Genomic DNA, 27,235 nt, shown 5'->3' with positions numbered 1-27,235 from the left:
GGTCCCGGTCCGGTACGGGCGCGACACTGAGGGTTGCGATCCGTTGCCGGACACGAAAAAAGACAAAAAACCCCCCAAAAAACCCCAAAAAACTATGATATGTTTCATCTTAGAATTGTGCTAAATTTGTAAAAAGAATGGGAAAGTTTTTATCTATCCTTCCCCCTATGCCCGGGAACTATGTTTTTTAATATGGAAATTATTTGTTTCCTAACCATTTCAAAGAATTTTACCTATAAAATCATGAAGTCTAGAATTCCTCTTTGATGGTGATAATATGACAACTTTCCCATTTTCTTCCTTTGATGAGTCATTGAGATTTTCAATTTATAAGCACAGCATTTAATTATGCCTTGCTATTCACATACACTTGGTTCCTAAGTATGGACAGTGAGAATTCTGGAAGTCTCACCTCAAAGACACTTGCACACAGTTCTTTTTTGACTTAAAAAAGCTCATTCCTAGTTCTGTGAACTGGCATTGTCCTTCCTTTTCTCAAGATTAGACTTGCAAAAGAACAGTCTGTTTTAATATTTTTTGCCTTTTCTGTTTTCTAATTATTACTATTTTTACTTTTATTTCCTCCCTATTGTTTTAACACTTGTTTTATATATTTTTCTGATTAAGATTTTAAAATGTGGGGTTTTTTTTGTTCACCAATGTATTTCAACTGTCTAGAGTAGGTGTTCAGATATCTCCTGAATGAACTGAATCTGCCTCTGAGATCAGCTTTGTCAACATGGCTTAAAGCCACTCTTTGGTAATTTATAATTACATATTTGATGCTCATTTAACATAAAAGTTACTTAGAACATATGTTTTTTAAAATTTCCAAGCAAGTAAAGGTTATTAGTATAATATCTTAATATTAATTTATAACTTTAACTACAAAGAATGTGGCTTATAAACATTCTACTTTTTGGAATCTACCAAGGTTTTATCTATGGCGCAAGGACCATTTTTTCCACCAAATAGCCCATAAATATTTAAAACGAATGTGCATTCCTATCGGTACAAAAGTTGATACATAGTCTAATTGTGGTCTACTATGCTCCCGTTAATTCCTCTTTGATCTCAAATAGTGTTGCTTTATACACTTCAATGACATCTTATTTAATTCATAAAGAATCAAGGTTAGGTTTTCATCGCAATCTTTATCTTTAAGACAATACAGAATGAAACTTTTTATCATAACTGTTTTTTTATTTTTTTTAAAACACTGAATTCTACTCTGTCCAATATTAATAGGACTACCCTTATCCTTTCTTTTTTTTTCCTTTTTGTGGCCTTTATTTCATGTCTTTGCCCATCCCATATTTTCACTTACCTTTTGTGGTTATTTAATTTTAGGTATGTTTCCCATAAATGTATAGGGTTTCTTCCTTTGATTTTTTTTTTTTTTTACTCAATCTTTACAGTCTTCAACTTTTAATACAGTAGTTTTAACTTATTCACATTAATTGTGATAAATGAAGGTCTGACATTGGCTTTGTAATTTTGTTTTACTATATTTTGTTTTCTTGCTGTTTCCTTGATTTTCTCTCCATCTTTTGCCATACATACTGTTTTCTTTGCTCATTTTCATTATTTCAATGATTTGAACTTACATATTCCATTTATTAGAGGTTTCTTCTACATTTTTAATAAACATACTGGAACCTGTTTTTCCTTTACTGACAATGCCAAGAATGAAATAATATCTATGGATGCATCCCACAATGGATTATGAATTTAATATGCATTGAAGTACTAGTTCAAATTGATATTTTCTAGCATGTCGAATGCCAAATACAGAGTATGACAGATTTCCTAGACTGGTTGTTTAGATGCAAAGTGATAACACTGGATGGATTAATACCTGGCTGTACCATCACAGGTGTTCGAATAATTGCCTTTCCTAGTGTTGACTGTTGGAGTGGTGTTCTGATCACCGTCATACCAGGGCGGATCTGAGGCCCTGTGATGACCTATAAATGACACAAAAGACAATGAATGAAAATGTTTTTACAAGACTAAAGCATGATGGACTTAGAACACAAGATCTTTAAACATTCTATACTGATAAAAATGTCTACAGAAATGACAGAGGCTTGTGGACATTACATTTTAAATATATTCAGTATCAGAATAAAGATGGAATTTTGAGGAGAGAAAATTAAATTTAATTCAAAGGAGATCATATGAAATTCCTTGCCACAGACATCAAGAACAGCCTACAGACTAACAGGAAGAAACAAGACCCAGCAAGGCTCTGTTCTGTATCTACTGCTCACAGGAAAATGCTGAGTCCTGTCTTCTCTAAGCTCCAGTCCATAGCTGCAACCCAGAGAATTTAATAGTAAGATCAGAAACCAAAAGTTCTCTCATAGTTTTAAAGGAGACACTAGAGAGCATGTTATTTTCAGTCTTATAGTTATGTTCAGAACATTTTCAAGTCTATAAAACTTTAGACCTTTTCCATAATAGCAGCACCAAAGAAATGATGTATTTAACACGTGCACATATCAGCTGATAACAAACCAGTTATAGTGCTATAGATTGTATTTTTCGTTCTATTTCTTAACTACACTACATAGCACATTTCCCTATGTGGTCCACTGCTGTCCATTGTTTTATGTAAACGAATTTTCTTTATAAAATCATAGAAAGCAATTATTATTATTTACAAACTATATTAATGTGCTATTAATTACCTGTTAAAAATTAATACTTCATGTATCATTTTTACTTTTCAGGAAAAAAAAAAAAGATTTTTCCCAAATCAGTATTTTGGCAGAGACTGAATAAAAGGCAAAGGAAAATTAGCTGGATTAATCTTGGTAGAAGCCATTCTACAAATTTCAACCTGATGCGCTCAACATTTCAAAACAAAAGAAGCCTGTGAAGAATTCTTACTTGTGAAGTGCTTGTGGTTCCTCCAGAGCCTGAGGTATTGGGCCTAATGGTGACTGTTGCCGTCCTGGGCTGGAATGAAGTAAAGGTTTGTTGGCTTGTACCTGTACTTGATGGAATGATACCCAGGACTTTCTGCTGTACTTGAACAACACCTTAAAAAAGATGAAGAAATAATTAACAAGAGTCCCTTTAATGAAAAGCATTAAGCGTTGCTCAGTTTTGAGGAGAAACTATGTGTGGCAGGGGTTTATAGTGGGCTACACAGAATGTGAGATCCGAGGACTGAAATCAGTGGAAAGGAAATGAAAAATAATGGCAACAGTATGATCTGGCAAATGTGAATTAACACTCTTCACATTTCCCTTACCTCCTTGGGTTGCTGGCACATTTACAGCGACAATCTTGCTGTTTGCAGGAAGTGGCAGTTTGGTAATTACTTTTCCTGCCATAGTGACTGGATTGCCTGTAATTTGGAACGTCTGACCTGTGCTGGCAATGGTTGTAGCAGATGTGGCAGCTGTGCTGGTGGCTAATGGGGTATAAGACATTTAATAAGCTTTAGATTTAAAATAACCAGCAACGTAGTGACTTCTAGGAAGGGCACCAATGCATGAAATGTGGCTCATTCTGTATTTTTAATAAAAACATTCCTCTCCACTCAAAGTGAGCTATGTAAATGTTGAAAGTGAAGTAATGTAAGAGAGGAGTTTTGCTAATGTAATTTTATGAATATAATCTGCAATGAACCAACTGTTACAGCTTGTTTGTTCAATCAGCTGCAGAAGAAAAACAATTTTCTAAAGAAATGTTTCATTTCAGTAAGTAAAGAATTGAAAATTTTTTCCTGAATGAAAGCAATCTTTTATTTAATCACGGTTGTTTACCTGAATTGGACTGGCCCTGCTTAACCCATGTAGCAAAGGTCTGATGGAAGTTCTTGTTTTGCTGGAATGTTACTGTAGCTGGAGATCCAACTTTGGTAGTCAGTACCATTTTAGTTCCAGTTGTAACTGAGCCACTTATGGGGGCCACCATGACTTTCTGTGCTGGAGAGATGGTACTGGTCGTACTGTTTGTTGGGGATGTAGTTGAAGCTGCAATTACTGTAGGCTTCTGTTGTTCCAATCGTTTCTAAAAATGTCAGAAAGAGAAAATATGTTTTAAATAAAAACAGTATCATTCTGCAAGAAGTCCAGCCACAATGTCTCTCAGCCTAAGAAACCACACCAAATTTCCAAGTTATTTTGCTGCTAAAAAGAAAATATGCCCATATAAATTTACCCTTGAATTTAATTTCATGTCTCTATGTCACATATATGACGGATCTTCAAAAAGTTCATGGCAAGATTTGCATTATCTTTCAATTCTATTTCTCCAGAAACTTTTTGAAATACCCTTGTATTTTATGAATAACTAAGTTATTCATAACAGAAAATTTAATGTGATCAAGTTTTTCTGGTCTGTACAAACATCCAAGCTTCAAACTGAAACTACAAGAGATGGGGGTAATCTGGAACACCTTGCTGTTCAGTGGTGAGAGTCACCACTAATGATAAGAGCAGCAAAAGGTTTCTGTTCTACTGCCAAGTTAATTTATTCAGTCATAAAGAGTATGTCAATATTTACCATCGGTAGCTTTATGACTATCAATTATAGCAAGCCCTTATTGAGTTTTAGTACCATTTGCTTTTTCATAGACTATAGAGATCGGAATTTTGCAGGAAAAAATTATTTCTAGAAACTACCCTACCCATGGAATTGTAAAGATAATAAATAATTGAAATCTTATTTCAAATGTCCTCCAAATATGTAAAACCACAGCTTGATGTATACACAGAACTATTTTTAAATTTTGTTTATAATTGACATAATAATTGCACATGTTTATGGGGTACAGTGTGATGTTTCAAGTTGGCAAACCTACATTCAAGCAAGCTGAAAATAAAAAAATTTTTCTAGACTTCTTATGTTATTCAGTTCAAACATTTTTACAGAAAAGTACTTTATTTTATATACTGATATAATCTCATCTCTAAAAATTACATGTTTATTAATGAGAATTGGTATATCTTTTATTATAGATTGCTGAAATTTTCTAACAGCTTCTCAATAGTGGTCTGTTGAGTAATAGGGTGAGCTTATGCATGTAAAAACAATAGGCAGGACTTATTGTAAATCTTGTGGCAGATGCTTTGCCTTCATTATCTTATTTAATGTTCATATCAACCCAATATGATTTCTAGTATTGTGACTTTACGGATGAAGAAAATGAAGTTCAGACAGGTTACATAACCGGCTCAAGGCCACAGAGCTGAGATAGGTAATGATGGAGCTGGGATGTCTAGTAATATCAAATTCCAATGCTGCACTATCTCTTGCCATTGCAAACTGCTTACCTATGACATCACATCAATTTTTTTAGGACTAGTTTTGTACATACCCTATATACCTGAATATAATGAGAGGTAGTTCACATAATTTTTCATTCCTCAGAAGAAAAGGAGTTTAGTTTTGGATACTTAGAAATATCACCTGATCAAATCAGTTTAAAGAAAAAAAAAGGAGGCAAAGAAACTAAACACATATTTAGCATTTACTGGGGGATATGCTTTCAAAATTGGAAGTGTTAGCTATTTTTGTAAATAAGCATTTCAAAGAAATTTTAAAAACTAATACCTAAATTAGGTTACATTGCAGAGATGACAAAACACACTCATAAAATGAAAAACAAAACTAGCCAGTTGTTATATGAATAGATATTTGTGTTTCAAGATAAACTTCCTGTGAAAGGTAGCATCATACGTAGACTCTAAAAGTGCTGTTATCTACCTCAAACTTTGATTTAAGTGGAGATAAGGACCTACAGTAAGCCGAAAGTTACACAATTTGAAAACTGTTTTATAAAATGTGAGAGAAAAAAGTATTTTGAAATGAACACTTTAGTTTATGTATGTGATTTTTAAATAATTGTGTGACTATATTCATAATACTGTAAATACATGTACTTATTTCATCTATATTCTCAAAGTTTATATATACAAATTGGGTAAAAACTTTTATAGTATTTTCTCAATAGGAATAAGGGGTCCCAAGTATTTAGGCACATAAGGTATATTATTTACAGTATAAAAACGTTAAGAAACCATCAGTAACTTTATGATTATTAATTACAATAAACTCTTTTACAGTTTCAGTACAATTTGCTTTTCATAGACTATAGAGATTGGGAGATTCATTTTGCAGGAAAAAATTATTTCTAGAAACTACCCATGGAATTATAAAGATAAAAAATAGAAATCTTATTTCAATGTCCTCCAAATATGTACAGTTCTTGCAAACCCACAGCTTGGTGTACCTACAGAGCTATTTTTAAATTTTGTTTATAACTGACATATATTAACTATACATGTTTACGGGATACAGTGTGATGTTTCAATACATTGTCTAACGATCAAATCAGAGTAGGTAGCATATCCATCGCCTAAACATTTATCATTTCTTTGTGGTGATAATATTTCAGATCCTCTTTTCTAACTATCTTGAAATATACAATACAATATTATTAGCAATAGTCACCCTACTAAGTAACACGAAACCAGAACTTACTCTTGCTATCTAACTGCAACTTTGTACCCATTGACCAACCTCTCCCCATCCTCCCTCCCCACCCCAACAGAGCTAATTTCAAGTAATGAAATTAAGATATATGTGAGATACACTTTAAAAAACCCACATGAGTATATTATCATTGTGCTTTTGGTGTGCATGAATTTGGCTAAAAATGTAAATGTGTGGTCAGGTGGGACTAGTACCAACTTCCCCACCTGCTGGGCAGACAATGGCTGCTGTTTTAGGGGAGCCTCTGTTTGGGCCTTGAAGTCCTCCACCTTCTTCTGTTCACTAACCTTAGCCTGTTGCTCAACTGCTTGTGCCTTTTCTTTCTCCACTCTGCAGGAAAAAAAGGAAAACTTATCAGGAACTACCCTACTAGGCATTGGCAGCTAATATAAGTGAAACCTGGTTGACTTGCACATCATATAAATGCATGAAATTATTTCAATTTAAAAGTAAAACAGTTAAAATTGTAAGAAACTTGACGAATGGATAACAACACATGAAAAATTAGAAACAGGGGCTGGCTATTTAGCTCAGTTGGTTAGAGTGTGGTGTTATACCACAGAGATCAAGGGTTCAGATCTCCTTACTGGCCAGCCACAAAAAAAGAAAAAAAAAAACCCCATAAAAACAGGACCTTAAAACACTATACACAGCTAGCACTTAAATCAATAGGTGGAGTGAAATTTACTAGGCTGTACCGAATAAACTATTAAAGTGATAATTCTTTAATTCTGAAGTGATAAAAATCTTCAAATATCTGACCAGGTGTTAACCATTTCCTTACCTCTCAGCAAATGCCCTGATCTCCCATAATTCCAACTCTTCTTCTGCTACCCAAGTTTCAATAATAACAGGGCCAGTTTGTTTGGGCGTTTCTGGTCTCTTTGGCCGCAATGCACTTGATCGAAGGCCTTTCCTCTGAGGTGTAGGTGTTTCTTTGGAAAAAAAAAATCAGAGTATTTTAAGCAATAAAGCTACCAAAATTAGAGTAGTCTGGCATCTCCTATCATGAAAAGCAGTGTTTGGCAAACTTTCTTCTTAAAGGGCCAGATGGTATAAAGGGCCAGATGGTATAAAAACTATGTAGGCCAGATGGTCTCTGTTGCAACTACTCAACTCTGCTTTTGCATCACAAAAGGAGCTAAAGACAATACATAAATGAGTAAGTGTGGTTGTCCTCCCATCAAACTTTATTTACTAAAGCAGGCAGTGGGCCAAGGCTCATGGGCCATGGTTTGCAGACCACTGATATAAGACCTATGAGCCTTTACACAACCTGTTTCCTCTGCCTGGAACACTATTTCTAGACACCCCTCCCCTTCATTTGACTAATGCCGATGCATTCTTTAGACCCCAACACAGGTACAACTTCCTTCAAAAGCCTGGTGTGCTCCCCTCACAGCTGGATTGGGTGTCCTTGCCATGTACAACTATGGCAATATATATTTCCCCATCACACACTGAGAAGGGGGATTTTGAGAGTTACCAGTATAAATGGGAGATCTGAAACTATTAAGAATAGATAAAATCTCCTAGTAAGATTTAGAAAATAAAAGAATAGGAAGGGACAAGCAATGAACCTTCCCATATGTTCAGGGAACAAGGAGAAGGAAAGTGTATCAGTGATAGGACCTGGACCATACAAAGTGACACAAGCCAAGAAAAAGTGATTGGAGGAGACCGCGGTGGTTTGCATTGAAGGCTGTGGGGATAAGGAGATTAAAGACCTGTCAGGAATATCTTCTCCCATCTGTGTCTCTGCCTATCAACTGAGCTGTTCATTTCTGTGCTAGGACAACATGGTTTTAATTATGCTAATACTTTACCATCTACTAGGACAGGTGCCACCTTATTGATGTTCTTTTCAAAATAGTCATTTTTAGTCATTTACTCTCCAAGATAAACCTTCAAGTTAATTTAATCAAGCTTCAAATATTAAATGTATATGCTTGGGCAGAACTAACTTTTATAAAATGGTATGTTTCTATCTAAGGACATATTTGTTTTTACACATCTTTTAATAGATTTTTTCCTAAATATTTTTATTGGTCATATAAAATAAAATTATTGACTTCTGTCTATTCGTATATCTTCAATTTAGACACCTCATTGAACTTCTTTTAGGGTTAATACTTTTGATTCTTGTGAATTTTCTAGGCAGACATTCATAATTATCTGCGAGATGTTAATCTTGCTGCTTCTCCAATATTTATCATTTATTAATCTTTCTTATGTTAACACATTAACACTATAACTTTTTCTTTGCTTCTTTGAGAACAAAGAAGGTCGGGTCGGTTCTCATTCTTCCATGTATTTGCCACTCTGTGCTTATTACGTAGATGCTCTATAAATGTTTCCTGAGTACCTCTTTATGCCTCTTAGATTATTTCTACCCAGAGCACTTATGTATTTCACAACAGTTTTAACCCTTGAGTCAACAAATCTTTACTGATCACCTATAAGTCAGACTCTGCTCTAGATGCCAGGACTGCAACAAACAAGACAGACTAGGCGACTGCCCTCGTGGAGTTGATGGCCTGGTGTCAACCAACGCCCCAACATCTTAATTACAAAAGGTATTATTATACCTCTTTGCCCCCTACAAGGGTTTGGCACAGTACCTGCAGGCATCAATGTTTGCCTAATGGAATCTTGATGTGAACACTACTTAAATATCATTTTTAAAATATATAGTAGTAGTGAAAAAATACCTTTTTCAAAAATTGAATAGAGAGTTGAGGAAACAATTATAATCAAATTTCAATTCATAAAAGAAAAGGCTAACAGGTCAATAATAAAAGAATAGAATTATTTTTTTCCTTACCTTTTGGTGCTTCTGGAACTCCAATAGGGCAAATGATTTTCCTGATACAATATTCTGATCGAATGCCATAAGGACCAACGTCTCGTCGCTTAATTATTTCTGTTGTTGTGATTTCAGTTTCAGATGTTTCTATGGTGATTTAAATCACATAGTATTAATAACCCCCTAAAGCACTGAGAGACTAAAACGGTACAACATTTGGTACTTTAAAAAATAGACAAACATGAAATAAACTTTTGGAAGCATTTGATTAATTAATAACTATAGGATCACTGATTTAAATCACATAGTATTAATAACCCCCTAAAGCACTGAGAGACTAAAACGGTACAACATCTGGTACTTTAAAAAATAGACAAACATGAAATAAACTTTTGGAAGCATTTGATTAATTAATAACTATAGGCTAGGCTGCAACAATACTGAGCTTCTTCCTCACTGAAAATGTGTAAACTGAATAAAATGCTGTTAGGTGGAGCTTAGCTCCTGGTGGCAGTACTTAGTCAAAATACTAAAAACCCTAGGACAGAAGCAGCAAGTGCAGGGTTCTAGAAGTCTCAGTTTCAATGACTCAGAGTCTGAAATAATAAATATATTTTTAAAATGTGAACTGGTTCATGCATAAATGACTCACCTTTTAATCTGAACCCTCCCCCTGGCCCCCAGGATTTTACAGCATGTGCCAAACATCAGCAAAGCTGTATTTTTAAAACATAAGCATTTTATTTTAATAAATAACAGAGATGCTTAAAATTAAATGAACAGTCAAGTAATTTTATCTTTTAAACTTAAATTAGAAAATAACCCCCTCTTACCTGTCCGGGTAGTCCCTCCTCCTGGAGGAGCCTTGGCTGCCATGTCATCCCATCTCAAACTCGCCCACAGTAACCGTAACATCAGGCTCACTCCAGCTAAGGACTTTACAGTCTGAAGTCTATACCTGAAAGAAAAACCCAAGAAAAATTATACATGTACGTGTGTGTATATATATATGCTACAAACACACACTCAACTAAACCAAAGGATTATGTTTCTTGTCCTCATTATGACTTCAGTATTCATAATATGGTTTTGTACAATTTATGGCATTATATGTCCCTTAAAAGAAGAGCTTTTTTGTTCACAGGCGTAACATGCATCTAACAACTTAAAGGGTCTATATTCACTTCAAATGCCACATAAATTTGTAAAGTGAGCATGTTTCATTGTAGGGTTGATATGGCAATAATTTATAAATTATTTATAAGAACTATATATAAATTAAACCTAATTCCAAAATATCTGTTAGAAAACTTATAAAAAGCAAATATAGAGAAATATATAATTATGTTACTAAACGTGATAAAGGAGTTTTGAAGAAGGATAAAATCTTGACTGATTAATTTTTGCTAAAATAAAAAAACTGAAAATGTTTAAATTTTCTCAAAAAGCAAAACAAAACCAAAAACCCTTGCAAATCAAATAAGACCTTTCCAAATGGACACAAAATTTTATATCCAAATGGTGGTTCCTCAAAACATGAACTACTGGATGATGAATACTACTAATATGATAAAACTTTTACAACATTAGTGTAGTTTTGGAATCCTACAATGAAAAATAGAACATCATTAGAAAAAGGACAATACTGTATTAGTTACTAATCAGGTAACAAAGAAGTCTCTGTTTTTTCCTAAGCATTGTGGGTTAAGTTATTGAATAATTTAGACATTCTTTTAAAATAGTACCAAAAACACATTTCAAAGTAAATGTACTCAACTGCAATGAATATCATGTCCTAAAATGGAATTCACTATAAAACATTTTAAAGCAGTTTTAGGCTATCAATTCTCTTATTAGGATCTTCAATTAAATATTTTGCTGACATTTTCACATTACTTAAATAAATATACTGGTTGATTGCAGTGTAGAGAAAGCCTATAAAATGAAAATAGTTTCCTCCTCTAACAGAGGTAGAAGATAAATCTTACACAACTTTGTATCTGAAAGGCAATGCTTTCTCCTGTTAACATTACGTTGGTAAAATGAACAGTGTGAGAAAGGGAAAGCACTAGCCAAAAAGTTATTGCAGCTTCTTAACTTCCCATTTCCACTTGTGACATTCTTTGTTGTGTTATCACACTATGAATCCTTTGACCAAGATAGAACAACTCTTAGAGGGGAAATGTTAACTAGTGCGGGGATGTACCAAGAGGGGAAGTGTCTGTCACTTTCAGATCACACCCTATAGAAATTCCTAGGGAACTCTAGTCTCATGGGAGAAAGCATATGAACATCTACTTGGAAAGAAAATTTGTTCTCATTCTTTTTCTTCTTCCCCCTCATCACTCTCTATGGTCAAACAATAACTTTAAGGCACCCCTATTTTAAAATGGAAATAACGCCAGGGGAGGAACACACCTCATGAATTACCACGAATATATCAGTCTGCTCATTCAAAAAATATTTGAGTGTCTTCTATGTATTAGACTATGTGAAAGGAGATGTGGACACAGAAGTGAATTAGAATCTTTCTCTGTGTTCTCAAAGAACTGAAAGGAAGGAAAAGGAAAGGCACAGACATCTGATTAGGCTCAGGGGTGGGGACCAGAGCTTTGCTGGAGTCTCAAAGGACAAGTTAACGGTGTGGGCCTGGCTGACCAAAAGCAAAGGGCACACATATGCTAAGGAGGTAAGAGTGCAAGAGTGTGCACTTCTTCCCAGAAACCACATCCAGTATGTTATGGCTGGAAAGAAGGGATGTGGAAGTGCAGAAAGAGATGAAGCTGGCACAAGAGAGGAAGGCGGAAGCCAGAATGTGCTGCACCAAGTTGAAGAATTAAAAAAGAGCAGGAAAGGCTATGTACTAAGGCCTCTGAAACTATCCAGTATTGAGTAGGTTGTAAAGGGAAGTACTTCTCACAGATGTGATCTACAGGTGACAAATGCTTTCCCCTCTTCTCCCTGCAGTAGTTAGCAAGTCCCTCGCCTCAGTCAGAATATTCACGAGATAGATGGGCACTTTGAAAGCATCCTTCTGGCAGCACTGGGGAGGACAAATACCAGTTCCAAGTGATAAGGAAACACAGAATCAGGGCCTGGGGAAAAGTGTAGAAGGGAATGGACAGTGTAGAGGGGGAAAGGCCCTAATGAGTCTATGAGAAAAATTTCACTTTTCAAATGTTGCTCAGTCTAATCATTAAATTAATAAAGATCATACATGCACCTTTGGCATTCTTAGCTTCTACTCGAAGCATCAGACATATTTTATTCAAGTGTTAGTATAAAAATGCATTTCACACGCATGGTTTTTACAGTGATATGTTTTTAAAAAATGCATTCTAAAGTTGAGAATAATTTACATATTTACCCATGCCTCCATTAGACAGAAGGGATGTTTCTCTCAACTTCAGCAAATTAAGACATTAGCAAGTATTTGAAGGCAATATCTGTTTAAATGTACAGGAAGGTATTTCCTTCCATTAAAAAATGAGAAATTAACTAAACAAATTGTGCTGCAGAGCATATTAAAACATAATAATCCAAGGATCCTGAAACCCAGCTGTGCAGAAAAGGGCCCCAAGCAACACTTGGATTAGGACTGGTGACTAGTTTTCTTTGAGAGTTCAGAGAAAACTGCTTCCCAGTTGAGCCTCCCTTCTGTTTCAGAATAGAAAATAGCAGAAAGGTCGGCCTCCACAACTGCTAAGTCATATTAATTAAAGTATTTGTACACAGTAACTTTTCCAGTGGGAAAGAAGTTACCTGCAGGACAGTCAAGGATACATTTTGGGACCGCTCTCAATGAAGAAAGCAGAAAAGTGCAGAGTAATCCTACAAATCCATGAACTGTAATGAAGAGTTCCTTGATTCCCTGCAGGATTCTGCAAATCCTTCATTGCAGGCCCTGCAGAGAAATTGTACTTTTCAGCTGTCTCTATTGAATGTGTAATGGAGTGATGATATTTTATTTAAAATCAAAAGATGAGTTATAAAAAACTTGGTCAAACAAACTATGACTGGTTGTATTAATAAATTAATTCCTTTATAGAGAGTACTTATTTACTTTTTTTTTTTTTGGTCTTTTCTAATACTAGCTGATAGCAATATAAAGGAAACCAAAAAGTGTGATTTTAACTCAAAGAAATTGGAAACATATTAAAAGACACACAGAGATGAAGCCTAAAGAGAAATGAAGTCTGCTCAGTAACTTGCTAAAATAATAATTTCAGGATCCTAGCAAAATCTAACTGCCACTAAGATCAACCCTGATGTCTAAGCACGTTCCTAGAACTCTTATGTTTTCAATGTTTATGTTCCATACTATAAGGGTGAAAGATAAAGACAAAGACATGAAAAAGGACAAAGCAAGGACAAATTTGTGAAATGTGATAGCAGATAAAATATTAGACTGGGACTTAGGAAAACTGGGCACTATTCCTAATTCTGTTCCTATGTAGCCATAGGCAAACTATTGTACATTTATAAAAGATGAGGATTTATAAGTCCCTTCCCAGTATAAAACTACATGATTTTACAACTGTCAACATTGTACTCAGGACTCATCCCCCAAATCTAAAGTGCCCAGAAAATTTTAAATTAGGACTGTTTCTGGATTTCAAAAAAATTCCTAAGGAATCTTAGAGACTACCTTTTCTTACATAAATAACAGAGAACTCAAAAACAAATGTTTATCATGCAAATAAATTACATTAGGAAGATTTCCACATGATGAACTTCATGAAATTTACAGGCATGTTTCCTAGTCTTATGTGTTTATCAATTACCCAATAGAAATAAGATACAAACATTCCAGAAAGGTGCTGATTAGCCAATTCTGGGATTATCTTGTTCCCAGAGCAAATACATGGCAATAACTTGGAAAATTAGACCACAAAATCCACATTTGACATGTTCTTTTTGTCTTGTGAAAGTTAAAATTGAATTTAATTTTAAAGGGTTCCCTTAAATTTTAAGTCTTTAAACACTTTTCCCCACATAAACTTCAGTACCTACCAGCTGGCTGAGTTCGAAGTTTTCTGTATTTTATTTCCATAATTAACTTTGGCCATTAAATACATGGTTCCCTGTCTTATCTGTTATTTCATTTTTAAAAAGATATTCTTTTAAGAAGATTTTAAGAGATACTCTTATGAAATAATTCTTTAAAAATTTTCTCGCTCCCCAAAATACATTTTAAAGTACATACCTCCAAGTGATACCAAAGGTTGGTCTAGGAGAGGGATATGGCCATATATCCAAGGCAGGTTTTGCATTGTAATTAAAATAAGGGACTTCTCGGATTCCTCCTTTTCTGGCCAACTTTTTTAACTCATCATTAGGTAAAACAAATATGCTCTTCTTGCTGCTCTTGGTAATAAACTTTCTATAGGACGGCAGAGCTGTACCTGAGCGAGTCTTCTTTGGTCTTGTAAATTTCATCAGTTTCACTTTGTCTCTTGTGGAATACTCTTTGCTCACAGTCATCGATGTTACCAGTGTGCCTCCTGCAGTGGTCAGTGAGTCTGTCACTGTTGTGGTGACCACGGTCTTGCTCTGCTCCTTTACAGAGATGATGTCCACACTGCTGCCTGTGGAAGGTGTGGAATGTTTTGTTACTGTTGTAGTGGTGGTTGTGACAGTGGATTTGGCACAATTTTCTGTAGAAGAGACCACAGTTTGCTTATCACCTTTTGCTACCTTGATCACGGTTTTTGATTCTGTGGCCACTGTCGATGTCATTGTGGTGACTTCTGTGATGACTGTTTTTCTTTTAGATTCTCCATTGACACTTTCATCTTTGTTGGTGGGCAGACCATTTTCATCCATAAAATCATTACTGAGATTAGATTCCTCCCCAGAAGTAATAGGTGATGGAGTAACTTTCTTAACTTCTGAGGTTTCAATTTCCATATCTTCTACCTGATTCACTGAATTGCTTTCTGGACAAGATGGTGGAGGCGTGGTAGTCTGTGTACTGTCAGACTCTTTGGTTGATGGCAGGGTCTCAAGGCTATCTCGGTAGTCACTTTCAGCATCTGAAGAATTCAGTAAATGCGATTTTGGTTCCAAGTTTTTTTCATTAAAATCTTCCATAATGACATCACCATTAATGAATGGCTTTACAGCAGATTCTTTAACAGTCAGGGACTTAATATCCTTTTCAGGAAATATTTTATTTATATTATTAACTTTTGGTTCACCATTACCACTCACTACTTTACTCTCAGAGATTTCTTTCAAGCATTCATCTTTCAAATATACTTTAGATTTATTATCTTTTCCATTTATTTGAAATGTACTTGCTTTCTGTCCCTTCTTTTCAGACTCTCGATTTTCATTATTCTTTTTATCAGTGATATTTTTCACATTTATTTGATCAATACATTTCTTAACTGGTCTCCCCTCTGACTTTTGCTGTTGACTTGGTTTTTTACCATTTGCTTCTGTTACCTTACCCTGCAGCCTGGCATCACAGTTTCCAGTTGACTTATCAGAAACAAACTCACATTTCACTGGCTCCAAGCCTGTGATAACTTGTTCTTGAGTTAGGAACTGTTCAGAAATACTTTCATTGCTGTTCTGAACGATCATATCTTCTTCACTGCTATCCTGAATAGACAGAGTATCAGAACTATTTTCCAAAGTGTTATTATATTCAGAGTCACATCCCAGTTTTCCTTCAAAGTCCATTGCTTTTGACAGAGATGGGGCATCTCTGTCACTGGAACTTTTAGGTAGTGATGGCAGTAAAGAGCTCTTGGAAGGAAAAATAATGGTGTCATTATCCTCCAGCATATGTGGTTTTTTTTTCTTATAGATCAAAGTACCAATATCACCTACTTTGTCTAGTTTAGAGTCATCAATGAAAAAATCACTTCCTTCTGTTATAATTTTACTGGGTTCCTGGCCTTTACTGGCAGGTTCAGAGAGATTAACTTCTATGTCATTTTCAATAGAATTTTGTTTCCCACAGTTTGTCTCTGGGCTCTGAATGGAGACATCATCTAACACTTCATCTTTTGGATACAGTTTGTTTGTGGTATGACTAGAATCAGTGACCCCAAGAACTGAGGAATCACTTTGTGAACATCCCTGAATCAAGTCCTCAGACATATCACTACTTGCACTAAGGCTTTGTTCTTGTATAAGCAAGTCACTTTGACACCCTTCTTTTGCTTTTGTTATTATTGATGACTCAGAGAGACCTTTTAAGGTATTTGCAGAAGTCTTTCCTATACCCTTAATTCCACCCTCCAACTTCATTTTTTCGAGGCGCTGTTTTTCTTCCAGTGTAAACTGTTTAATTCTCCTTTCAAGAAGTCCATCTAGTTTGGATGATTTTATTTTCTTTTTATAACTAGTCCTTAGATGAAAACCCTCACTGACATTGACCACATCTACTTGAGAACTTTCCTGACAATTTATATGTGCCTCTGTTTTCACATCATCATCTATTTCCATTGGTTCTTCCTTGAAGGATTTGTCATTATCAGAATCTAAAAGTTCTTTTACATCTGTAAAACAAAGACAGTTATATAAATATAATCATTGCTCTGGAATGAGGAATTCACGAGAATATTTTAATTTCTAAAAGTACCTATTTTTCTTATTTTCACTCTGGAGCTTAATTTTAAATATCTACATATTTCAAAGTTCCTCATATATAATTAAAACAGGTCAATGGACAGGGGTAAACTTAATAAAAGGTCACAAAACACACATATGCCAAATATTTAAATATCCTCATTCTTAGTATCTAAAAATGATGAAATGACATAATGAAAAATTAGTATGTGACAAACTACTGAAGACAGCAGTACCTTCATGTAAGATTTTGTAGTCTTTTATAGTTACACAATATCTTTAGGTGCATGCATTACCTAGCTTACCTAGTTTTTAAAAAAACTTTTTATAGAATACAATGTAAATTCCTCAAAGGTTAATCAAAAAGTTACCATATGATCCCATAATTCCACTCCTATGTATATTTCCAAAAGAAGTGAAAACATATGTCCACAAAAAGACTTGTATGTGAATGTTCATAACAGCATAATTCTTACTATCCAAAAAGTGAAAACAGCCCAAATATCTGTCAGCTGATGAATGGATAAACAAAATGCAGCACATTCATAAAATGGAATATTATTCAGAAATAAAAAGGAATAAAGCACTGATAGACGCTACAACATGGATGAATCTTGAAAATACTATACTAAGTGAAAGAAGCCAGCCACAAAGGGCCACATATTGTCTAATTCCATTTATACGGAATGTCTAAAATAGGCAAATGCATAGACAGAAACTAGATTGGTGGGCTGGGAGCATTTGGAAAGGGATTGGGAAGTAACTGCTTATGGGTATGAGGCTTCCTTTTGGGGTGATGAAAATGTTCTAAATTGGTTGTGGTAATGGTTAAACAATTCTGTGCATACACTAAAAACCACCCAATTTACACTTTAATTGGGTATTGTATGGTATATAAATTATATTTCAATAAAGCTGTTATCAAAAAAAGACAATGCAGTACCTGTTGTGGGAACCTGATCCAGTGCATTCTTATCAGCCCCAGGCTGCCCTCCTTGCTCCACTCTCCTTACCTTGGTCCTTCTTCTCAGTAATCTTTGAGATATCCATTTCACTTTGGTCTGCTCCTTTTGCAGCATCTGAATCTTTTACCTCTTCTTTCTCAGAATCAGGCTCTGTTTTTATTTTGGGGGGGCTTCGTGGACTTTTTCTTTTATCTGATTCATCTGTATTTTCATCCATATTACTTTTGGCTAAAAAGAACAATGTGTATGGTAATTAAAGGTATTTCCAATATTAGCAACTTAATATATCTAGTTTAGTGGAAATAATCAAGTATTTATTTTCCAGCAAGTTATATTTTGTTATTTTTTATTAAAACAAAAGTTAAAGATACCATATACTTCTTTTTAAAATTTTTAATTTTTAAAGGTTGACACACTGTAATTGTACATTATTTATGGGGTACATTTTGATGTTTCAATACGTATGTGTTATATTATGATCAAATCACAGTATTTAGCATATACGTCACCTCCTGCATTTATCATTTCTTTATGGAAAGAACATTCAAAACCTATCTTCTATTTTTAATACATAATACCTTACCAGTAACCACAGTCATCTTAGTGTGCCTCCTATCCAACTGTACTTGTTGACCAACTTCTCCCCATCCCCTACCCAGTCTCTGGTGACCAATCACTGTTCTATCCTCTGCAACCATATACTTTCTTATATGCCTGGCTGACCTAAAGCATAAAAGAAATGACCATATTTTAGATGTGTTTCAGAAAACTTTGTTTACGAAATATAATCTCGATGATTCCAGAAGTCTGCATCACTGGTTCCTAACTAACATACTTTATGTCACAGAACCCTATTAGAATCGGATAAATGCTGGGCTGAGCCCGTGGCGCACTCGGGAGAGTGAGGTGCTGGGAGTACAGCAGCGCTCCCGCTGTGAGTTCGGATCCTATATAGGGATGACTGGTGCGCTCACAGCACTCACTGGCTGAGCGCGGTGCGGCCGGTCTCAAAAAGGACAAAAAAAAAAAAAATTGGATAAATGCTATGATCCTCTACCTAGAAAAAAAGTATTTACACAAACTTTTGTAATCTATTTCAATGGACTCTTGGACCTCTTCAAGTTTACAGGTGGACTCCAGGTTAAGAACATTTAAACCTCTATCACAGACTAAAAGATTTAAGAGAAATAACCAAATGCAATGTGTGGCCTTGTCTGTACCTGATTTACTGCCAACAGTAAAAAGGTATCTCTAGGACAACTATGGCAATTGCAAAATGAGCTGAGAATCAGATGATTAATTTGTTAATTATTGTTAATTTGTTGAAATGTGATAATGGCAAGATGATTATAGGAAAAAAAAATGTTCATTTCAGTTAGAGATACATACTAAACTTCTTTTGGTGAAATAACATGATTTCTGGGTTGTGGTTTAAAACACCGTAGGATAAAAAAAAAAGTAGGAAGCGACAACTAAAATGAGAGTGATAGGATTTGATCATAGAACTTGGCAACTTTTTCTGATGTTTTTCAGTGGCTCAAAAAGAGCTTTATACGGCAGTGGCAACCCCTTCTAAAAGCTATAAGAATCCTGATATTTAAAAGAGACAACTATATAATGTTTTAACTCCATGCTAAAGGTCTTCTTGCCATAAAGAATATCATACTTATCCTTTACTGAAGCCTAAATTGAACATGCAACAAAAATGCATAGTTTTAGAGCTATGCTAGAGGTTAGAGACAAGGGACACACAGTCAGCATCCAAACAACCTAACACTCTGCTCTTCTGACACCATGTCGAGTGTTCCGTCAACTGTGTTTCTCCCTGTTTTTCAGCACACTTGTACCTCCATCACACCATCAGACTAGATTAGCCATTATTATAGGGACCAAGAGTTCTGACATTATTAATTTGTGGCTATGACTGCCTTCACTCTAATTCCTATTCTGTAGTTAAACTAAGCCCAGATCCCTGGACAATGAGCACTGATGCTTTCTCCCCTGCTACCATCTGGGAGGAAAAGATTAAAAAAGACCAACTTGGTACCTGACTAGATGAAGGCCCAGCATTTGAACAATAAAAAAACCCTATGCTAAGGAAAGTGGTTATAAAACAAATCTGCAAGAGTCAAAATATTCTGTATACTAATCATCTGGATTTTATTACACAGGTCAAACCAGGTTAGATATAATTCAACAATAGGCTCTCTATAATTCTAAGCACCACATGGGTAAGTGGAGCGATGGTAATAAAAAAAACTGAATGATCTTTTGGAATTTACTATAATGTATATTAAGTGTGACTATAATTAGATAATAATAGAATTGACTACTGGATATTTCTATTTAGTAAATATTAATTATTTATTGAGCATCTACTATATCCAAGATGTTCCTAGGCCCTATAAAAACAAATTCCAGTGAGCCTTATAAAAACATATTTTTCCTGTTAACAGATAAACCAATGATAACTTTCCCATATTAACAGTTTCACAAATCTACCAGTCTAGGTTTCACAAGGACCATTCACAAAGAAGCCAAATCGGTTAGCTAGGTAAGTACACATCACTTATCATGCACTATATAATCCCCTCACATAGGTTTCATAGGAAAGAGCACATCACAGTGTAAATTAGCAAATTATATTATGTAGCTAACAGAATTGCTTTTGAAAACTGCTTAGGTAACAAAGGAGAGTCCACATGGTAGACAGCAAAAAGGGCAATGGAAGCCAGGAGTCAAGGGTTCTAGCCTGGGTTCTACCACTCCGTATCTGTGTGAACTTCAATATATCACTTAGCATTGCCATTAAATAATTTGCTCATTTAACAGGAGTTTAAAAATACATGGTCTGGGCTGGTCAGTTAACTCAGTTAGAGCATGTTGCTGATAGCACCAAGGTCCAGGGTTTGATCTCTATATCAGACAGCTGCCAAAAAATAAAAATAAAAAAAATAAAAAATAAACTCTAATGTTTTTCAGTTAATAGTAAAAACTGAATAGCTCATTTACCTGACAATGTTACGGAAACCTCTAAAACTTCCCTTCTGGTTTTTTATATGCAGTAATGGTTAAGTTACCAGATATGTGATTCCTTGAGAAGTCAATCAGTACTGAATTTAAGATTTTGGAAAACATTTCTCAGGTGGCTGAGGCCTTTTGTAAAATACAAGTTCTATTCTATAATCGTTAAATCCTAGATATAAAAATCCTATGAATAAAGGTAATTTTTAAAACTTTAGAATTTGTAAACTACATTAGTAATTTTGCACATATTATTAAAAATTTCAGAAAAACACTTTTATCTAAAATATGGTCAACATATTACAAATTTATAAGAAATAATACAAATCAGAAACAATTACACAGAAAAAAATAACTTCAATTTACTTACTTCCTTCTAATGACTTCCTGTAATTCACATTAGTATTGCCTGGCAATTTAGGAACAAACCTATAAACATGAGTTTTACTAATCCAGTTCCAACCACCATATCCTGTTACTCTGTACTCCTCTCCTTTTTGTTTCCAAACCTGGTATAAATGAAAGCACTGTGATTAAACAACAAGAATGATAATGCCTATAAAGCATGTGTGGTTTTATACATTTTTACCAAACAAGGTTAACAGGCAAGTTAATTAAATTTTACCAATCAATTTTCACTAGAAATTAAAGATTTATGAAAGAACTCAATACTCCTTTCTAATATGTAAAATTTAACACAATTTCAGTTTTATAACAGTTTCAACAAATTGGTCTCGTAACACTCTTATGTTCTACTATGATAAACCTGTGCTTATAAAATTACCAGGAAGATGTACTTTGTCCCAACTATATTAATTAAAAGATTACATCAAGAGTAAAACAAAATTATTGAGTGTTCAAAGATGCAGAATAAAAGTTTCAGAAATGGCTAATACTATTTTAAAAGCTTATAACAAAATTACCTGATGTTTAACTGGAAATGTATATTTTACCCATGTAGCTTGCTGCATTGTTTCTTCCTCTTCTTGTTTTTTCTCCTTTTTTTTAACTTTCTCTTTCTCTTCTCTTTCAATTGATGTCATCCTGTGTAACCTAAGAATACAGACACAGTACAGATTTAATGCAATCCCTATCAAATTACCAGTAACATACTGCACAGAACAGGAAAAACAATTATAAAATTTATATGAAAGAAAAAGAGACCCAAACAGTAAAAGCAGTCCTGAGCAAAAAGAATAAAGTGGGGACATCACACTCCGTGACTTCAAATATATACTACAAAGCTATAGTAATCAAAACAGCAAGGTACTGGCACAAAAACAGACATATAGACCAATGGAACAGAAGAGAGAATTCAGAAATAAATCCACATGCCTATAGCTAACTGATTTTTGATAAAGGAGCCAAGAACATACATGGGGGAAAGGACAGTTTCTTCAATTAATGGTGCTGGGAAAATTGGAGATCCACATGCAGAAGAGGGAAACCAGACCCCTATATCTCACCATATATCAAAATCAACTCAAAACAGATTAAAGATTTAAATGCAAAACCCCAAAATATAAAACTTCTAGAAGAAACACAGGGGAAACATTTCAGGAAATAGGACTGGGCAAAGATTTTATAAATAAGACTTCTAAAGCATAGGAAACAAAAGCAAAAACAAACAAATGTGATTATATCAAACTAAAAAGCTTCTGCACAGCAAAGGAAACAATCAACAGTGAAAAGACAAGCTGTAGAATGGGATAAAATATTTGCAAACTATGCATCTAACAAAGGATTAATATCCAGAATATACAAAGAACTCAAACAACTCAATAGAAAAAAACCCCAAATAATCCAATTAAAAAGGGCAAGGGAGGGCCGGCCCAGTGGCGCACTGGATAGTGCGCCGCTTGGGAAGCGCGGCGGCGCTCCCACCCGAGGGTTCGGATCCCACATACAGACCGGTTCCCGCTCACTGGCTGAGCGAGGCGCGGGAGCGACACCGAGGGTTGTGATCCCGTTGCCGGTCCCCGGTCCGGTACGGGGGCAACACTGAGGGTTGCGATCCGTTGCCGGACACGGAAAAAGACAAAAGACCAAAAAAAAAAAAAAAAAAAAAAGGGCAAGGGAGAAGAACAGAAATTTCTCAAAGGAAAATATATAAATGGCCAACGGGTAAATGAAAAAATGCTCAACATCACTAACTGTCAGAGAAATGCAAATCAAAAACACAATGAGATATTATCTCACCCCAGTTAGAATGACTATCATTTAAAAGATAGAAAATAACAAATGCTGACTAGGATGCAGAGAAAGGGAAACTTTTATTCCTTGTTGGTAGGAATGTAAATTAGTACAGCCATTATGGAAAAGAGTATGGAGATTTCTCAAACAACTACAGATAGAAAACTACCATATTATCCAGCAATCCCGCTACTGGGTATATATCCAAAGGAATGGAAATCAAGTTGAAGGGACACCTGCGCTCCCATGTTTATCGCAGCTCTATTCACAATATCCAATAGTAGGAACCAACCTAAATGTCCATCAACAGATGACTGGATAAAGAAATGTGGCATATATACACAACAGAAAACCACTCACCATAAAAAAGAATGAAATTCTGCCATTTGCAGCAATATGGGTGAGCTTGGAGAAAATTATGTTAAGTGAAATAAACTAGGCACAAAGAGAAATACCACATGTTCTCACTCATGTGGAAGCTAAAAAAGTTGATATTATAAAAACAGACTGTAAAATAGTGATTACTAGAGACTAGTAAGGGGAGGAAGGAAGGGGGGAGAGGGAGAGGTGGTCACTGGATACAAAATTGTAGAAGGACAGGAAGAATAAGATCTAGTGTTATATAGCATTTATAGGGAGACTATAGCCAACAACAAATTGCTGTATAACTTCAAGTAGCTAGTTGAGAGGATGTTTAATGTTCCCAATATAAAGAGATGACAAATGTTTGAGGTGATGGATATGCTAAACACCCTGCTATGATCATTGCACATAGTATAAATTGACTCAAATATCATATTGTACTCCATAAATATATACAATTATCATGGGTCAATTAAGAAAAAATAAATTAAATAGAAAAAAAAATGTTCAGAGACAGAAGTAGATTAGAGGTTGCCAAAACAGGGTGGGAAGGAATAATGGGAAGTTATTGCTTGACGGGTACAGAGTTTATGTTTAAGATGATAAAAACTTTTAGAAATAGAGGTAGTAGTTACACAGCACTGTGAATGTAATTAACTCCATGCAATTGTATATTTAAAAATGCTTAAAGTGGAAATTCTGACATTATATGTTTTACTATGATAAAAAAAATAATAATACATGGATAGAAAGGCAGAAATTACATTTAACTTTGAAAAATAAACAAAAAAGATAAAAACGCAATACTCAGGATGACCAAATCTCAACCTACAACCCAGACAACCCCAACTGACAAAAATAAGTAGATGTACAATTCGATAATGGGAAAATCAAAGAGGACAAAAAGTGCTATCCTTTCCCCATGTCTCCGCATAACAAATATTTGTGATTTATTCCTGAAATACTTCATTCATATACCAGCATTTATGTATCTCTTTATGACAATACACACACACTAGTTTTTAACCAATGAATAACTGCGCTAAAAGATCTTGCTATGTCAGATACACAGATCTTTTTAAAGAATTAAAAAGTATAACACTGCATTGACATAATTTACTGAACCAGTGCCCTATTAAAGGATACTTTATTTCTAGAGTTTTTTCCTTCTAAAGAACAACAAATCTGAACTTTTATTTTATCAACCAATATTTCTGATTCTTGCTAGTACGAGGAATTTTAAAACCTTCACAGGGTCCACAAACAGAATTTAGGCTTCCTACATCCACAAAGAAAGGGCCGCCGTAGGGCTCCCTGGTGAGAGGAAGGGTCAGGAAGGAAGGTCCACCTTGATCATTAGATGTAAGGCATAGGTCATACTCTTTTCTCAGGCAGGAAAAGTTTTCACTGCACCTACCAGTAATGCGCAGACCTATGGTGAGGCTCTACATTTAGGTGATTAGATTTTCATGAATGGGAATATTTTTCATAAACAGAGACTAAACCAAAACCTATAGAGAAGCTTCTGTCTCTAAAACCTCTAGTAGAAGAAGAATTACTCTTATCACACCCTAACCAGATATAGTCAATTTCTTATGCACAGCTATGTGAAAAGAAGAGACCTGTCACCTTGGGGTAGTGGTGCTGGAAAGATGTGGGAGAGAATTTCATTCTTTTTATCTCCACCTCCCTCTCCCCGACCCCTATTCCATCCTTCCCTCCCAACTTTTAAGAGGTCTTTGTGTCCCTATGACTATAGGACCCCAGAATGCACCCTCCCCGAGGCCGAGAGTTCAGGCCTACTAACTGCACACAACTCCATAAGGCTCTTACAGATTTTTGTCAATGATGGGAGGAGGGGAAAGGGAGTGGTGTCTTACAGAGAACTAACTTCCTGACTCAAATACCATCCATTTGCCAGCACTCTCAGAACTAGGGAGTGGGACAAGCTCTGCAGGCGCGGCAAAGGGAATAACCTGAGAGTCTCAGCCTACCGGAGGAAGGAAGACAGTGACTACACCAGGACCAAGTAGCATTTTTCAGAGAGCTTCTGTGGGCTTGGCTTCTACACACCTCTGAAAGGCCAGGTCTAGCACAACTGAGCCATCTTTGCTGACAGTGAATGGCCAGGAATGGAGCACTGTGTGGAGAGCTAGTGCAGAGACATTCTGGGAGCTCACAGCTGGGCAGGGTGCTCAATTTGTGCTCTTGGTGTTCACAAGGTAAACAGGTCCTTTCTCACCACCAAATACAAAGGCTTCACTTTGCTGAGGATGCCAGGCCAGGGAGGTGGAATCACAGCTAATCTGTGATGCCAAGCTACCCCAGAGTAAAATCTGTTGTTCTTACAGCCACCAAGACAATCCTTATGGGGAACAGCAGCGGCTCAGTGAGCTCAGTCGTTTGTGGGGCAGAAATCTTTGCTACTGGGCTGACCCTGTGGCTCACTCGGGAGAGGGTGGCGCTCCCGCGCTCCTGCCTCTGGTTCGGATCCTATATAGGGATGGCCGGTGTGCTCACTGGCTGAGCGCAGTGCAGGCGACACCAAGCCAGGGGTTGCGATCCCCTTACCAGTCACAAAAAAAAAAAAAAAAGAAATCTTTGCTACTGCTGGTAGCCTGGAGGCTCCAGGAAGGAAGCCTCTTTAGGCTGGAACTGCGCAGCCTCCAGCTGCCACTCCATACTGGCGGGCTCACTGGGTGGCAGGTTTTCCTTGCACATGTCCACGGTCAACTGAGAGTCAGACCAGGAGAATGAACTGAGCTTCAACTTCACTCCCAGTCTCCATGTGGTGCTCAGAGGTTTGTTGTGTTTGCTTTGCAATTACACTCAAAGCTAAAATAACATTTTATGTTTTTCTTGGTAAACTTCTGGAGTATCCTCCTATGTTCCCCACTGATGGGATGGCTGAGTCCAAAAGTTCTTGCACATAAAATGCTGACAGTGCAAATTGCTCCGCAAAACTGTGCACTTCACACTACCATCAATTATAAAGTCACCATGCCTTCTCATACTTTCACATAAGCTGAGCATCAACCTTCCGAACTGTTAGCCCAACTGAGAAATAAAAAATACTATTGTATTGTTCTTTAATTATGAGAAGTAATCACTTTTTATGTCTACTGGCCTTTCATATTTATTTCTCTGCAAAATTCCTGTTCAAATCTTTTGACTTGTTTGTAATGAACTATCAATCCTTTTCGTTTATAAAAGGTCTTTGTCAATTAAGAAAATTTTCCATTTGTGGTACAAATATTTTTCCTCTGTTTGTTATCTGTTTTTTGAATTTGATTATAATAATATTTTTCCACTCAGAATTTTAAATACATATATCCACTTTTTTCCTCTATGGCTTCTGGGTATTATATCTGTTTAAAAAGAAAGTTATCACAACAAAAACATAAATTAATTCATGCTTTCTTACTGAAGTTTTCTTTGTTCTTGTGTTTAGAGTTTTTGCTGTTTTTTTAAATCTTCATCAATCTGAATGTTTTTGCTAAGACAGGGATCTAAGTGATATTTTCCCCAATTATGCCCTCTACCCCTTACTGATGTGCAGTGCTCCCATAGCTAAATTCCCATATGAGTTTAGGTCTATTTCTGAATTCTCTATTCTAATCCACCACTGTTTCTTCTGCAGGACAAATTATTTTGATTATTGTATCCTCAAAACATGCTCTAATACCCATTCCTTTTTTTTCTAACACCTACTTCCCTTTTTGGCTATTACTGTACTTTAACTATTCTAGATGAAATATTAGTATCATTTTGGTCAAGGCCCACCCGC

General features: G+C 35.6%; 1 protein-coding gene across 1 annotated transcript in view; it reads right to left on the bottom strand.

Moving 5' to 3' along the window:
- BPTF (bromodomain PHD finger transcription factor) overlaps positions 1–27,235 on the bottom strand; it is a 141,867-nt gene that overhangs the window by 25,030 nt on the left and 89,602 nt on the right. The window contains exons 10-21 of the mRNA XM_008566473.1: positions 21,816–21,945; positions 21,263–21,401; positions 17,917–18,096; positions 14,526–16,833; positions 10,153–10,277; positions 9,338–9,466; positions 7,298–7,448; positions 6,801–6,843; positions 3,780–4,026; positions 3,263–3,424; positions 2,896–3,047; positions 1,859–1,967 (exon numbers count right to left, since the gene is read on the bottom strand). Of these exons, the coding sequence (XP_008564695.1) occupies positions 1,859–1,967; positions 2,896–3,047; positions 3,263–3,424; positions 3,780–4,026; positions 6,801–6,843; positions 7,298–7,448; positions 9,338–9,466; positions 10,153–10,277; positions 14,526–16,833; positions 17,917–18,096; positions 21,263–21,401; positions 21,816–21,945 (3,875 nt within the window). The remainder of the gene's footprint in view (positions 1–1,858; positions 1,968–2,895; positions 3,048–3,262; positions 3,425–3,779; positions 4,027–6,800; positions 6,844–7,297; positions 7,449–9,337; positions 9,467–10,152; positions 10,278–14,525; positions 16,834–17,916; positions 18,097–21,262; positions 21,402–21,815; positions 21,946–27,235) is intronic.

Source organism: Galeopterus variegatus, unplaced genomic scaffold, assembly GCF_000696425.1.
Source record: "Galeopterus variegatus unplaced genomic scaffold, G_variegatus-3.0.2 Scaffold243, whole genome shotgun sequence".
Lineage (NCBI taxonomy): Eukaryota > Metazoa > Chordata > Mammalia > Dermoptera > Cynocephalidae > Galeopterus > Galeopterus variegatus.
This window is presented reverse-complemented; position numbering and strand designations above follow the sequence as displayed.